The sequence below is a fragment of the Schistocerca cancellata genome, chromosome 6 (assembly GCF_023864275.1).
Source record: "Schistocerca cancellata isolate TAMUIC-IGC-003103 chromosome 6, iqSchCanc2.1, whole genome shotgun sequence".
Taxonomy (NCBI): Eukaryota; Metazoa; Arthropoda; class Insecta; order Orthoptera; family Acrididae; genus Schistocerca; species Schistocerca cancellata.
Window position 1 is genome coordinate 105703630 of NC_064631.1, and position 14090 is coordinate 105717719.

The 14090-nt window shown below is 41.8% G+C and overlaps 1 protein-coding gene across 3 annotated transcripts in view; it reads left to right on the forward strand.

The window, feature by feature from the left end:
- The window catches only part of LOC126190795 (venom dipeptidyl peptidase 4-like), a 366367-nt gene that overhangs the window by 321980 nt on the left and 30297 nt on the right, over positions 1-14090 (forward strand). For all 3 annotated transcript variants that reach the window (XM_049931343.1, XM_049931345.1, XM_049931344.1), the window contains one exon: positions 4109-4320. In XM_049931343.1, coding sequence (XP_049787300.1) covers positions 4109-4320 — 212 coding nt within the window. The remainder of the gene's footprint in view (positions 1-4108; positions 4321-14090) is intronic.

The window sequence follows — 14090 nt, forward strand, 5'->3', positions numbered from 1 at the left end:
CATTACATTTGTCTATATTAAGGGTCAGTTGCCACTCCCTGCACCAAGTACTGCCTGGTACTCCAAGTCTGATGTCCAAACATTTCGGATATGTTCTTCATAATTTCCTACTTCCTGAAACAACCCTGCCTTAGACAAACAGCGAGACACTGTTGCAAACATTGAATGCTGTGGTTCTCGTCGACGGGGTAGGTCTCCTGAGACAACCTTTCTTCCCGCCGCCCGGTGCCATTTGTCTTTCGGTAAGTAAACACCATGTTGGCAAGCTCGCGATTCGAATGCGGAACCATTGTGTACAACGCTGTATCACATCCACTACAAGGTGAGTCAGCAAGATAAGTGAATAGGACAGAACATCACCATTTATTACGGTAGGAGAGGTTGCTAGGCATGACGTATGAGAAACACTACCACCCTCTAGAAGGAAACCATGCGTATTGTAACTGTGGTTGCATGGTGCAACACGTACTAGACCGCCGTCTCTGTAACAAAGTATGATTGTACAAACGGTCTCCAGCATGGTAACCATGCATTTCCGGACATAAGTTCATTGGACCTTTTTTGTTCCGTATCCCCTCATTGGTCAATCTCTGTAGTTTGTACACGGTGGAAAAAATCACCCTGTATAGTCAGTCTAAAGCCTTCATACTAACCGTACATGTGACTGACATTTTGCACTGTCATAATAGCATCTATGTATCAAGGCTTTTTAAAAGAGGAAGCACCCAGTAAAAGACTAAGATTTATGCACTTATGATCTGTTCAAGTTTACAGTCATTTGGTTCACGACTCCGTTTATACAATACACTCAATCCTTACATTATCGCTGTTATGGTTTACCGCTTAAGTAAGCCTTTCACGCCGGCCGGAGTAGCCGAGCGGTTCTAGGCGGTTCAGTCTGGCACCGCGCGACCGCTACGGTCGCAGGTTCGAATCCTGCCTCGGACATGGATGAGTGTGATGTCCTTAGGTTAGTTAGGTTTAAGTAGTTCTAAGTTCTAGGGGACTGATGACCTCAGATGTTAAGTCCTATAGTGCTCAGAGCCAAACCTTTTACGCTGCTACTGTGGATGCTAGAAATCGTTCCCACGATGTATACGGATCACTGGCAGTTTCATTTAAATGTGATTTACCAAACTCTTAAGAAATATGTGGTGTCACCGCCAGATACCACACTTGCTATGTGCTAGCCTTTAAATCGGCCGAGGTCCGTTAGTATACGTCGGACCCGCGTGTCGCCACTATCAGTGATTGCAGACCGAGCGCCGCCACACGGCAGGTCTAGAGACACTTCCTAGCACTCGCCCCAGTTGCACATCCGACTTTGCTAGCGATGGTTCACTGACAAATTACGCTCTCATTTGCCGAGACGATAGTTAGCATAGCCTTCAGCTACGTCATTTGCTTCGACCTAGCAAGGCGCCATTACCAGTTACTATTGATTCTGTAAAACATGTACCGTCAAGAGCGATGTTCACCAATTATGGATTAAAGTTAAGTATTCCAGCAGCTACGTACGTTTTGCTAGTCTCATTTACTTGTCCTGTTCCAGACCTCACGCCAGCCTGCGTGAACTTAAACGCGTGCCTTTCGGCTTCCTGTCATAGTAATGACGATGAGGGTGAAACTGGCCAGTAGTAAATAAAAGAATTACATAAAGTTATAGCAAAAGTGGAAAGATGTCTTCATTCAACCAATGCTTGACGATTGTGGGTTCTTTTATAGAGAAAATTATATATTTATAAATGACCAACTTACTTTGTCTCTCCATCTGCCAATTCAACGACAGAAATTACGAATCACCCAGGAGACCTCAGGTATTGAAAAGAATCACAATTTCTGTTTATATTTTACGGTCTGATTATTTCTGTAAGTTCAGGAACTCATAAGTTCACTTGTCTTGATTGTGACTCTCACTGGGCAAAGATAAAGAGACAGGTATCTCAGTCGAAGAAGAGAAATAATTCACTCAAACCTTAGTTTGATACTTTGCATGACGTGCCTTCGCCGAGTACGAAATGGCATATTTCCTCTGTATACCTATCGAAGAGGGTTCGCAATGACAAGTGAGCCAATGTATGTCATTCTTAATGTGGAGATATAGTTACGTGAGATATAGTTAGTAACTAAGATAGGTCTCAGATGTATCAGGAGAGGAAACTGCAACTTCTGCTGTACGGCAGTTACAAATATCTGGTTGTATGCATTGTCGTTAAACATGGAAGGTAAATTTACAGTAGATGTAATACAAAAAACATGCTTAAGAGACGCCACCAACCGCATGGTGTGTTTCCATTACAACTACAACAGTTCCTACCATTATATACGAAACTGATACGTCTTCCACTAGAAAAGATTATTTACTCTCTATGATGAGGAACATGAAGTAATGATACAGAGAATTTTACAGGTCGTTGCTTGAATGTACAGTCTACACAAAAAAGTAATTAATCATTAGTTGTGATGTTATGCATTTTTAAAGACAATGAGACAGGTAAAATTAGTTTACTGCTCATTGTGTTCACATTTATACTTTCCCAATATTTCTATTTTACAATGCACTTCATTACTATATTATTATTGTTGTTGTTGCCATTACTACGCAGAAATAAGAGCCATCCAATAAGGGTGAGCTAACCTTCGATGGAACATATCTCGTTTAGTTAGTGCGCACTACACAACATATAGTTCTGAAGGTGGCAGGGGTAAAATACAGGGAGCGAAAAGCTATTTACAATTTGTACAGAAAGTTATAAGAGTCGAGGGACATGAAACGGAAGCAGTGGCTGGGAAGGGAGTGAGACAGGGTTGTAGCCTCTCCCCGACGCTATTCAATCTGTATATTGAGCAAGCAGTAAAGGAAACAAAAGAAAAGTTCAGAGTAGGTATTAAAATCCATGGAGAAGAAATAAAAACTTTGAGGTTCGCCGATGACATCGTAATTCTGTCAGAGACAGCAAAGGACTTGGAAGAGCAGTTGAACGGAATGGACAGTGTCTTGAAAGGAGGATATAAGATGAACATCAACTAAAGCAAAACGAGGATAATGGAATGTAGTCGAATTAAGTTGGGTGATGCTGAGGGAATTAGATTAGGAAATGAGACACTTAAAGTAGTAAAGGAGTTTTGCTATTTTGGGAGCAAAGTAACTGATGATGGTCGAAGAAGAGAGGATATAAAATGTAGACTGGCAATGGCAAGGAAAGCGTTTCTGAAGAAGAGAAATTTGTTAACATCGAGTATAGATTTAAATGTCAGGAAGTCATTTCTGAAAGTATTTGTATGGAGTGTAGCCATGTATGGAAGTGAAACGTGGACGATAAATTATTTGGACAAGAAGGGAATAGAAGCTTTCGAAATGTGGTGCTACAGAAGAATGCTGAAAATTAGATGGGTAGATCACATAACTAATGAGGAGGTATTGAATAGAATTGGGGAGAAGAGGAGTTTGTGGCACAACTTGACAAGAAGAAGGGATCCGTTGGTAGGACATGTTCTGAGGCATCAAAGTACTGGAGGGCAGCGTGGAGGGTAAAAATCGTAGAGGGAGGCCAAGAGATGAATACACTAAGCAGATTCAGAAGGATGTAGGCTGCAGTAGGTACTGGGAGATGAAGAAGCTTGCACAGGATAGAGAAGCATGGAGAGCTGCATCAAACCAGTCTCAAGACTGAAGACCACAACAACAACGACACAACATATAGATAATGCTAGTGTGATCTGTTTGCAAAAAAGTAATTTTATCTGCTTGGAATTGTACTGATGTACTGACACTATCATTTCCACGTAATTTATGAAGTAATATTTACAAAACTGATGAGACTTTCGTGGCCACATGTTTACACCTTTCCTGTTGGCTTTTGTCTCGGTATCTTCTGTCAACTTTTAACGATTTTTCTGAAGTTCCTCCAGCACGAAAGACTGGCAATGTCAAAGGTTCACCTTCATTGATGGATCATTTCATTTACTTCATTTGCATCTGTACAGAACAGGGTTTTAACTCAGCTTGCAATTGGTGTTGAGAGTATGCATGCAGAGATATGTTTAAAAGTCCACACACGTGCATATTCATGCTTTTTTGCGTGGTTATAATCTGTACGGTTCGCAGACATACGGGAGTCAGAGCGGTACATGGGCTTTCCCACGCCCGAGGACAACGAGGAGGGCTACAACGCCAGTGACGTCACACGCCTAGCAGAGCGCTTCGCGGGAAAGAAGTTCCTGTTGATGCACGGCACCGCGGACGACAAAGTCCTCTACCAGAACTCCATGGCGCTGGCGACAGCCCTCGAGGAGGCCGGCGTGCTCTTCGACCAGCAGGTATGTCCCAGAACCTTGTCAGACCAAGTCATACATGCACTATATTTCTACTTAACAATCTGCAATCTGTAGCCATATTCAATGTTAATCGACTGTGACTGTTTCAAAAACATGAAAAGGTCTTACAAATACCCCTACCAGTCATAAAATTTATTAAGTACTTAAATTATTTTATTATGAACATGTTCGTAGTTTAAACTACATCATCAGCTATGTTGTTGTTGTTATGGTCTTCAGTCCTGAGACTGGTTTGATGCAGCTCTCCATGCTACTCTATCCTGTGCAAGCTTCTTCATCTCCCAGTACCTACTGCAGCCTACATCCTTCTGAATCTGCTTAGTGTATTTATCTCTTGGTCTCCCTCTACGATTTTTACCCTCCACGCTGCCCTCCAGTACCAAATTGGTGATCCCTTGATGCCTCAGAATATGTCCTACCAACCGATCCCTTCTTCTAGTCAAGTTGTGCCACAAACTCCTCTTCTCCCCAATTCTATTCAATACCTCCTCATTAGCTATGTGATCTACCCATCTAATCTTCAGCATTCTTCTGTAGCACCACATTTCGAAAGCTTCTATTCTCTTCTTGTCTAAGCTATTTGTCGTCCATGTTTCACTTCCATACATGGGTAATTCATCAGCTATAGAGGTAGTAAAAAAAAAGCAAGTGACTAGTAGCGGTGTTTCTAAAACCTTTTAATATTTCTTTTCGATTGGCTTCCACAGCGTCGATAAACTGTAGAAGTGACATCATGTAACACCGTAAGCTGCTGTTTAATTTATTCTTTAACGTGCGTGCAATTTCGGTCTAAGAGCTTTGTCCAGCACCTGCAGTACAGAAGTCACGGATACAGTAAAATTGTAGGTAAAATGGATGTTTGCAAATTGTGATAAAAATACACTGAGCAACACAGTGAAAGGAGCGCTTTTTTCAAAGCCCGCAACTGTCCCTCTTTGCGGCGCATGAGTTTAAAACTTGTCTCAAAGTGCCTACGAACTTCATCTGTAATTGTGCGGAAGCATAGTGCCTCTAGCTCGACAACGCTTCAAACGTGAGGTATCGACATATCCCAAAAAAAAGACCACACCTCAGGAATACATATGAGCTGTAAAGTGGGTTAATGGTGCCACATTGGTACCAAATTCCCCCACAATTACGCCCAACACCACCACGAATGTATCACACCATGAGAAAGTCGTCACACCTCTTTTACCGCTTCTTACAGTTGGGAGGAGCACACCACAGAACTGCAGAAACGCCTTAACAAATCTGTATTTGCAATTCGAGTGTTAGCAGACATAGGCGACATAAAAATGAAAAAGCTTGCATACTTTGCCTACTTTCATTCCACAATGTCATATGGTTTCCAAAAGCGTGTAATACGTATTATCTGTGGAGTAATTTCACGGACGTCCTGTAGAAACCTCTTCAAAGAAGTGGGTATACTAACTACTGCCTCTCAGTATATTTACTCCTTAATGAAATTTGTCCTAAATAATATCTCTCTTCCAGAATGAAATTTTCACTCTGCAGCAGAGTGTGCGCTGATATGAAACTTCCTGCCAGATTAAACTGTGTGCCCGACCGAGACTCGAACTCGGGACCTTTGCCTTTCGCGAGCAAGTGCTCTACCATCTGAGCTACCGAAGCACGACTCACGTCCGGTACTCACAGCTTTACTTCTGCCAGTATCTCGTCTCCTACCTTCCAAACTTTACAGAAGCTCTCCTGCGAAACTTGCAGAACTAGCACTCCTGAAAGAAAGGATATTGCGGAGACATGGCTTAGCCACAGCCTGGGGAATGTTTCCAGAATGTAATTTTCACTTTGCAGCGGAGTGTGCGGTGATATGAAACTTCCTGGCAGATTAAAACTGTGTACCCGACCGAGACTCGAACTCGGGACCTTTGCCTTTCGCGGGCAAGTGCTCTACCATCTGAGCTACCGAAGCACGACTCACGTTCGGTACTCACAGCTTTACTTCTGCCAGTATCTCGTCTCCTACCTTCCAAACTTTACAGAAGCTCTCCTGTGGTACTTGCAGAACTAGCACTCCTGAAAGAAAGGAGTCGTGCTTCGGTAGCTCAGATGGTAGAGCACTTGCCCGCGAAAGTCAAAGGTCCCGAGTTCGAGTCTCGGTCGGGCACACAGTTTTAATCTGCCAGGAAGTTTAATATATCTCTTTTTCCAACAAACAGCTCAGTTCATACATACAATACCAGGAACAAAAATGATCTGCACAAAGACTTAAAAGCACATACTTTAGTTCAAAAAGAGGTCCACTACTCAGGAACACTCATCTTCAATAATTTGCCAGTAAACATAAAAAATTTAGTTACAAATAAAGATCAGTTTAAAAGGAGCCTGAAAGACTTACTAGTGGCCAAATCCTTCTCCTCCATTGATGAATTTTTTAATAGAAACAAATGATGTATTGTATATATTCATACTATTAGTATTGTTATTTCGGCTTTAAAAAAAAAACGACATGTTCCACATCTACGAGGATCTCCTCAGCACGGATCTATGGAACGAAAAACTAATCTAATGTAATCTAATCTTTTGACGCCTTTGCAGTGGAGGTCAGAACTACGACGCCGAGCGATGAAGTCACACGATTTCTTATTGTGTGGCCGAGGAAAACATTTCAGACATATAGCCATATAGCCACTCAGAATCGACACGAAAAAGCCTTAGAGGGCAGCATAAAGTGCATTTATGACACCGCCTCTTTCCTTACGGCGTTGATTTCCACAGCTATAGGGTGACGTTCTTGACAGCCTTTGACGCTGCTGACAACTGCCGAAAGCTTCGACACTTAGAAAGTACGTCGTCAGCTAGCAGCCCCACTGAATGTGATCACACCCATGTGCGACCACAATTTTTCCTCTTGTGTACAGGGTGGAACCACTAGGGACCGTTCGAAAAAATTCAACGAAATCTCAACACGATGCAAAGCAGTAAACGATGCTCAAGGTTTTCCAGCCCTCCTATTTAGACCGTCCTGTGCTGTGATCACAGAGGGGTGTGACATTGACACATGTGTGAATAAAGCCGTAAAGGGGCCGTATAAGACCAGCCAGTTCGACAACATCCTTGATGCCACTGCTCACCTGGCTGAGCACCTTAAAAATGTACCTGCGCAGACAGATTCTGTGACCAAAGTCCTTGGCGCCTGCAGGCAGGCAACAACTGCTCTTGCGCCTACTAGCAGGGAATCAGATGAGTGTCGAAGGAGGTGCTCGTCTGCAAGGTACAACCGCTCTTTTAATTGAGAACAATATTATCAGGCTTATTCTCATATAGGGGAGAGGTGGTCGATAATATCAGAAATAATTAATAGCACTGAATAAGTTTTAATTAAAAATATCGATATAGGATCCCTCATCAGAATAACATTCTGAGGAAAGTAACGCCTCAGGGAAATCAAAGAGGGTTCAACGCTGCTACTTTTGTTTCTAAATTCTACTATATAAACCATGCACAGGTATTGTTAGTTTATCTTGTCTCGTTCTTTCTGCGCTCTGAATAAGTCTACGTAGCTGCGGCCTGCGATATAACTGGCATTTCCGAGTGATATGCTACGGAAGGGATCAGGGCACTTCTGTTAAACTGCGAGGAAAGTGACTACAGTTTATACGGGCCAGACTTACGTTGAAACTTATACTGAGATCTAAGTAGATCTTTGCCCTAAGGTCAAGGACTAAGAATATCTGAGGAATTGCGTGCGCGAGAGTAAGTAGCGCTCAGTATTAAACTCTATTACATGCCGACTAACCGATAATAGCATATGTGGACTATACGAAAAGGTTCGCAGGAGAACTTCTGTAAAGTTTGGAAAGTAGGAGACGAGATACTGGCAGAAGTAAAGCTGTGAGTACCGGCCGTGAGTCGTGCTTCGGTAGCTCAGTTGGTAGAGCACTTGCCCGCGAAAGGCAAAGGTCCCGAGTACGAGTCTCGGTCGGGTACACAGTTTTAATCTGCCAGGAAGTTTCATATCGGCGCACACTCCGCTGCAGAGTGAAAATCTCATTCTGTATACGAAAAGACGTTAAATTGAATATAAGAACGGAATTGGACACACAGCTTTGTTAAAGTAGAAGCATAAGAAGCTTGAATGACTGTATGGAAGTGTAGTAATGGACCATAGTCCTTGCTGTAATATCTTTGAGTGAGGAACTATAAAAATCACGGACATTTCAGTTGCCGTAATTGCTAACAGTAATTGTAGGATCAACACTCCCTTTCTCTATATACAAAACACAATAATTCATGATCCATCAACTATTATTAAATGATGTTAAAAAAAAACTAAAGTGATTTCCAGAATAGGTTGTGTATTAGTCAACGATAATCATGGGCAAGCTGCAAACTGTATCTCTGGATGACGGAATGTTCGATTATGAAATATTACGAATCGTAAACTGTGACTTAAAAGCTATTTAACATTTCATTTCCAATCGGACAGAAATAATACAAAATTAGAAACAGTGCAGATAAGTAATAACGTCGGAATAGGAAGTTGAAATAATAACTAAAATCCAAAGACGTTATTAACTATCTTGTCTTCGGTAATGCAGCAAAAATCAAGGGTGATAGACTGTGCGAAAGTCAACATTAATTATTATTATGAAAACCTGAAAGCCGGCCGCGGTGGTCGTGCGGTTCTGGCGCTGCAGTCCGGAACTGCGAGGCTGCTACGGTCGCAGGTTCGAATCCTGCCTCGGGCATGGGTGTGTGTGATGTCCTTAGGTTAGTTAGGTTTAAGTAGTTCTAAGTTCTAGGGGACTTATGACCTAAGATGTTGAGTCCCATAGTGCTCAGAGCCATTTGAACCATTTTTTGAAAACCTGAAATTTAGTCATTGTTACAGTGAAGATGTTTGTGGCTGCTCCATCTGATGTGTAATGATAACGAAAAGTCGGTCATATACAGTAGCTAACGACATCAATGTCTTACGTCAGAGAAGTCGACGACAGCAGATCGACGGAGGGCGGCTACAACTGGCGCCCACAGTTTGCACTCTGCTGCTCAGTGTTGTCTCTATTCAGGTCTTCGACCATAGGTACTAGTAGACTGGCCTTGCTGTGCAGAAGCTATAGGGCTGATGTGGCTCCAACATAAACCACGTGACTGTTGGCAAAACGTGGCGGGATTTCAAATCAGCGGTCTGCCATCCTATGTTTGTATCGTATTTTACCCACATTTCTCAATTGACTGTCAAACGCTTCCAACAAAAAATACTTTTTTATTTGCGAAAAATTATGTCAGAACTACATTTGACCTGGATTTGGTCACAGTACAATTTATAGAATGTAACAAATACATCGAACGCCCCTCTGGTGGGCAGCGGGACGAAATATCAATTAAAGTAAAATGTCGTTAAAATTCTTTTAAACAGTAAGAGTGGGCTCGTGTCAAAATTTTAGACATTGGATTCGCAACGTTTTGAGCTCTAGTCACTTATAAAAGAAAATGGGATATGGGAATTTTGTCAACTATAGGTGCCAAAATTGTCGACTTTAGGAGCAGTTCCATTTCAATCTATTTTAGGTGTACTTCAAAGGTTCAATTCCTACTAGTTTTACAAAAGTTTAAACTATCAGTTTAAAAAAATGATATTTTAGATGAAAGGCGAGACTTTGAAGTTTCAGAAAATAATTTTGGAGCCTACATTTATTTAATAGTATTAGAAGGTAGGAAAAAATTCTCTTCGTGTGTCGATTATAGGTGCTCTTACCGTATTATAATCTCACTTGTATATACAAAAAGGCGCGTATTTGCAGATGGCTTAAAGTTTTTCCGTTTCAGGGCCTGTATCCAAAGCTGCCTTCGGTTTTCATCCTTAGGGAACCTATGAGTAGGAACGAGAAACAGTTATACTTACTTCCGTAACCAAATTATCAGAGATACTTTCAAAAATGTAATATGAGTCTGACTTTACAGGCATCATTTTCAACACTTTAATGTACGTGCTACTCTATTTCAGGTGTAAAAATCATATAAAAGTCACTTCAGCAGATTTAAATAAACGCATCTGCACTATCATAGAAACACTTTCACGTGAAATGTAATGCCATTTCCCCCGACAAATCGCCGAGTACAGCCATAAGCGCAACACGAAACAACCATGTTTTGCCAACATTCACGTGACTTTAGCCCAGAGATGTTGGAGCCACGAAAATGACGTCAGGGCCAGTCTATTATATTTATGATCGAAGATTCAGGTACACTTTTAAAGTGGTCAGCAGTCGCAGGTGGGTGGCACTGAGGGTGCTGCTAAACAGGGGGTCTTAGAAAGACCGTTTGCCGCTTTATTCACGCGTGTGTCAATGTCGCACCCCTCTCAGATCTCGCCACAGTAGGGCGCGAAACAGGAGAGCTGAAAAAATATAAACACTCTTTGCTGCTTAGGTGGCGTCCAAATTTCGTCGAATGGTTTTGAACGGTCCCTAGTATTTCTACTCTGTACACCAGAGCAAAAATTTCAGTCGCATCGCATTCGAAAGGGGTGCAATCACGTACAGTAGGGTTGCTGGCTTAGAGAGAGACTGAATCGTCCGAAGGGTGTAGCAGTGTCAAACGCTGTCGAGAACGTCTTCCTTTTGCTCGTCGCACTGTGAAATGTTTTCGATCGCAAAATGCATGGGAATCAATGATCTATGGAAAGGGGTGGTTCCATTAACGCCCTTTGTGCCACCCTGTAAGGCCTTTTGGAGTCGACCCTAAGCCGCGTTGTGTTTGAAATGTTTTCATCGGCTGCCCGTAAGAAGACCGCCTGGTTTCATTGCTGGGAGTCGCAGTGCTCAGCTCCGTGCAGAGGGTCTAAATAAGGCATGAAATGGAAAGAAGGGGTATGACGACCTTCCCATCTTGTGGAACGTCCACGGTGGCCTTGGGCACAGTAGCTACTAAATTTGTTGCCAATGTGGCATTAACCCATCTTACACCTCACATAAACTTGGACCTCTGGCCTGTTCTTCGCATGTGTCGACTGCTTGTTGTCTGAAGCGCCGCCGAGCCCGCGGTCAGGTCGCTGGGCGCCACGCTTTTACACCGTTACAGAGGAAGATTGTGGGCACCTTTATGCCAAATTTCAAATTCATGCGTCGTAATGGTGGGCAATTAAGGCAGTTCTGAAACGCGATCCTTCAACTGTGTTGTTCAGTGTACAAGCAGTCCTTTCTGGTTACATTTAAAGTTCAAAAACGGAACTCATTGTCAAAAACATGACATTCGTAAAGTCATGCTGAGGTAGACCCATGGAATGCTAGTTACAGTCAACCACTTAAGGAACTCAAAGAAAGAAGGAATGTTCGCTTTTACATGCTTAGCACATAAAAATTCCAACTTCTGTTTCAATTGAACGACTTGTGACTATACTCATGTAGCGGCGTTGTCGTCTCTCTTTCAAGGTTGTTGTGGTCTTCAGTCCAAAGACTGCTTTGATGCAGCTCTCCATACTACTCTAACCTGTGCAAGCCTCTTCATCTCCAAGTAACAACTGCAACTCTCATACTTCTCAATCTGCTTAGTGTATTCATCTCTTGGTCTCCCCTCCCTTTACGATTTTTAGCTTCCACGCTGCCCTCCAATACTAAATTGGTGAAATATTGATGCCTCAGAACATGTCCTACCAACCGATCTCTTCTAGTCAAGTTGTGCCACAAATTCCTCTTCTCCCCAGTACTATTCAATACCTCCTCGTTAGTTACGTCATCTACCCATCTAATCTTCTGCATTCTTCTGTAGCACCACATTTCGAAAGCTTCTATTCTCTTCTTATCCAAACTATTTATCGTCCATGTTTCACTTCCATACATGGCTACACTCAATACAAATACTTTCAGAAAAGACTGCCTGAGACTTAAATCTATACTCGATATTAACAAATTTCTCTTCTTCAGAAACGCTTCCCTAACCATTGCCAGTCTACTTTTTATATCCTCCCTACTTCGACTAGCATAATTTATTGTGCTTCACAAATAGCAAAACTCATCTACTACTTTTGTTGATGTTCATATTATATCCTCTTTTCAAGACACTGTCCATTTTGATCAACTGCTCTTCCAAGTCCTTTGTTGTCTCTGGCAGAATTACAGTGTCATCGGCAAACCTCAAAATTTTTATTTCTTCTCCATGGATTTTAATTCCTACTCCGAATTTTTCTTTTATTTTCTTTACTGCTTTGTCAATATACAGATTGAATAACATCGGTGATAGGCTACAACCCTGTCTCACTCCCTCCCCAACCACTGCTTCCCTTTAATGCCCCTCGACTCTTATAACTGCCATTTGGTTTCTGCAAAAATTGTAAATAGCCTTTCGCTCCCTGTATTTATCCCCTGCTACCTTCGGAATTTGAAAAAGAGTATTCCAGTCAACATTTTCAAATGCTTTCTCTAACTCTACAAATGCTAGAAACGTAGGTTTACCTTTCCTTAATCTATCCTCTAAGATAAGTCCTAGGGTCAGTACTGCCTCGTGTGTTCCAACATTTCTACGGAATCCAAACTGATCTTCCCTGAGGTCGGCATTTTGAAGATTTTCTATTCGTCTGTAAAGAATTCGTTTTAGTACTTTGCAGCCATGACTTATTGATCTGATAGTTCGGTAATTTTCACACCTGTCAACACCAGCTATTTTTGGGATTGGAATCATAATATTCTTATTGAAGTATAGGCTTTCAAGTTATAGGAAATTTTAATTAATTTCTTAAGCTTGACGATTATGATTATGTTTGTTTATTTTTGGTTTTTCATTTACGCTACATGCGTTTTCCATTTCGTCCTGCTATTTGTGTTTTTATCGTTTATGGCGAATATAAAATTTCCTGGCACATTTCAAGTGAAAATGTGTGCCGGACTGGAACTCGAAGCTGGAACTTCCTCTTTCGCCGGCAAGTACTCATGCATGACCCGCCCTCCGTCAGTACCTTATCTCCTGCCTTCTAAACTTTACGGAATTTCGCAACACTGGCACTCCTGGAGGAATGAACATTGAAGAGAAATAACTTAGCCACAACCTAGGAAGTAAAGTTGGTAGGTTGAGCAGCGAGCCGTACTTGGATAGCTCATTCGGTAGAGTAATTGCATCCTAAAGTGAAGATTCTGGGTTCGAGTCTGTATAACACACAGTTTTAATCTGTCAAAACATTTCAGTTTGGCACATATCCGGATGAAGAGTAAAAACCGGCTATGTTATGGCCAATATTTTTAAATCTTCCTGTACTTTTTTGTTTTTCGTTCAATTCTCACTGCAGTATGTAATCATTCGGATGACCACTGTTTATCTTTAAACTATACTCCTAATAACGCTTCTATTGTTCCTCACATGTACAGATACTCACACACGTTATTCTCTGTATCTCGGTTGCAGTCAAACGTAGTGTTATACTGAACATAGCGAGCATATCTTCGTTTAAACTTACAATACCAACAATGTAATAGCGACTACGTTGTTGTAGTCTACAGACTTTACATTATTTGGTGATACATTGCCGCGTCATTAGCTTGTATCATGTGAGCACAGGATATATTTATAAAATGGCCTACATCAACAGGCCTTCTTCGTTCTGCTAGCATGCTGCCTTCGAATTCCATGTTAAAGGAGAAAAACGTGATGTTAAAGCTCATTTGACTGCGTATAAGCACCAGGATTGTCAGGAGATGGGTAACGCATTTCAAAATGAGCTTCTATTTCACATGCCAACTGCCTCCAGAGTACGCAATATGGAAAGAGGTGGTAAATTCATTGCAGAAGACAGACCT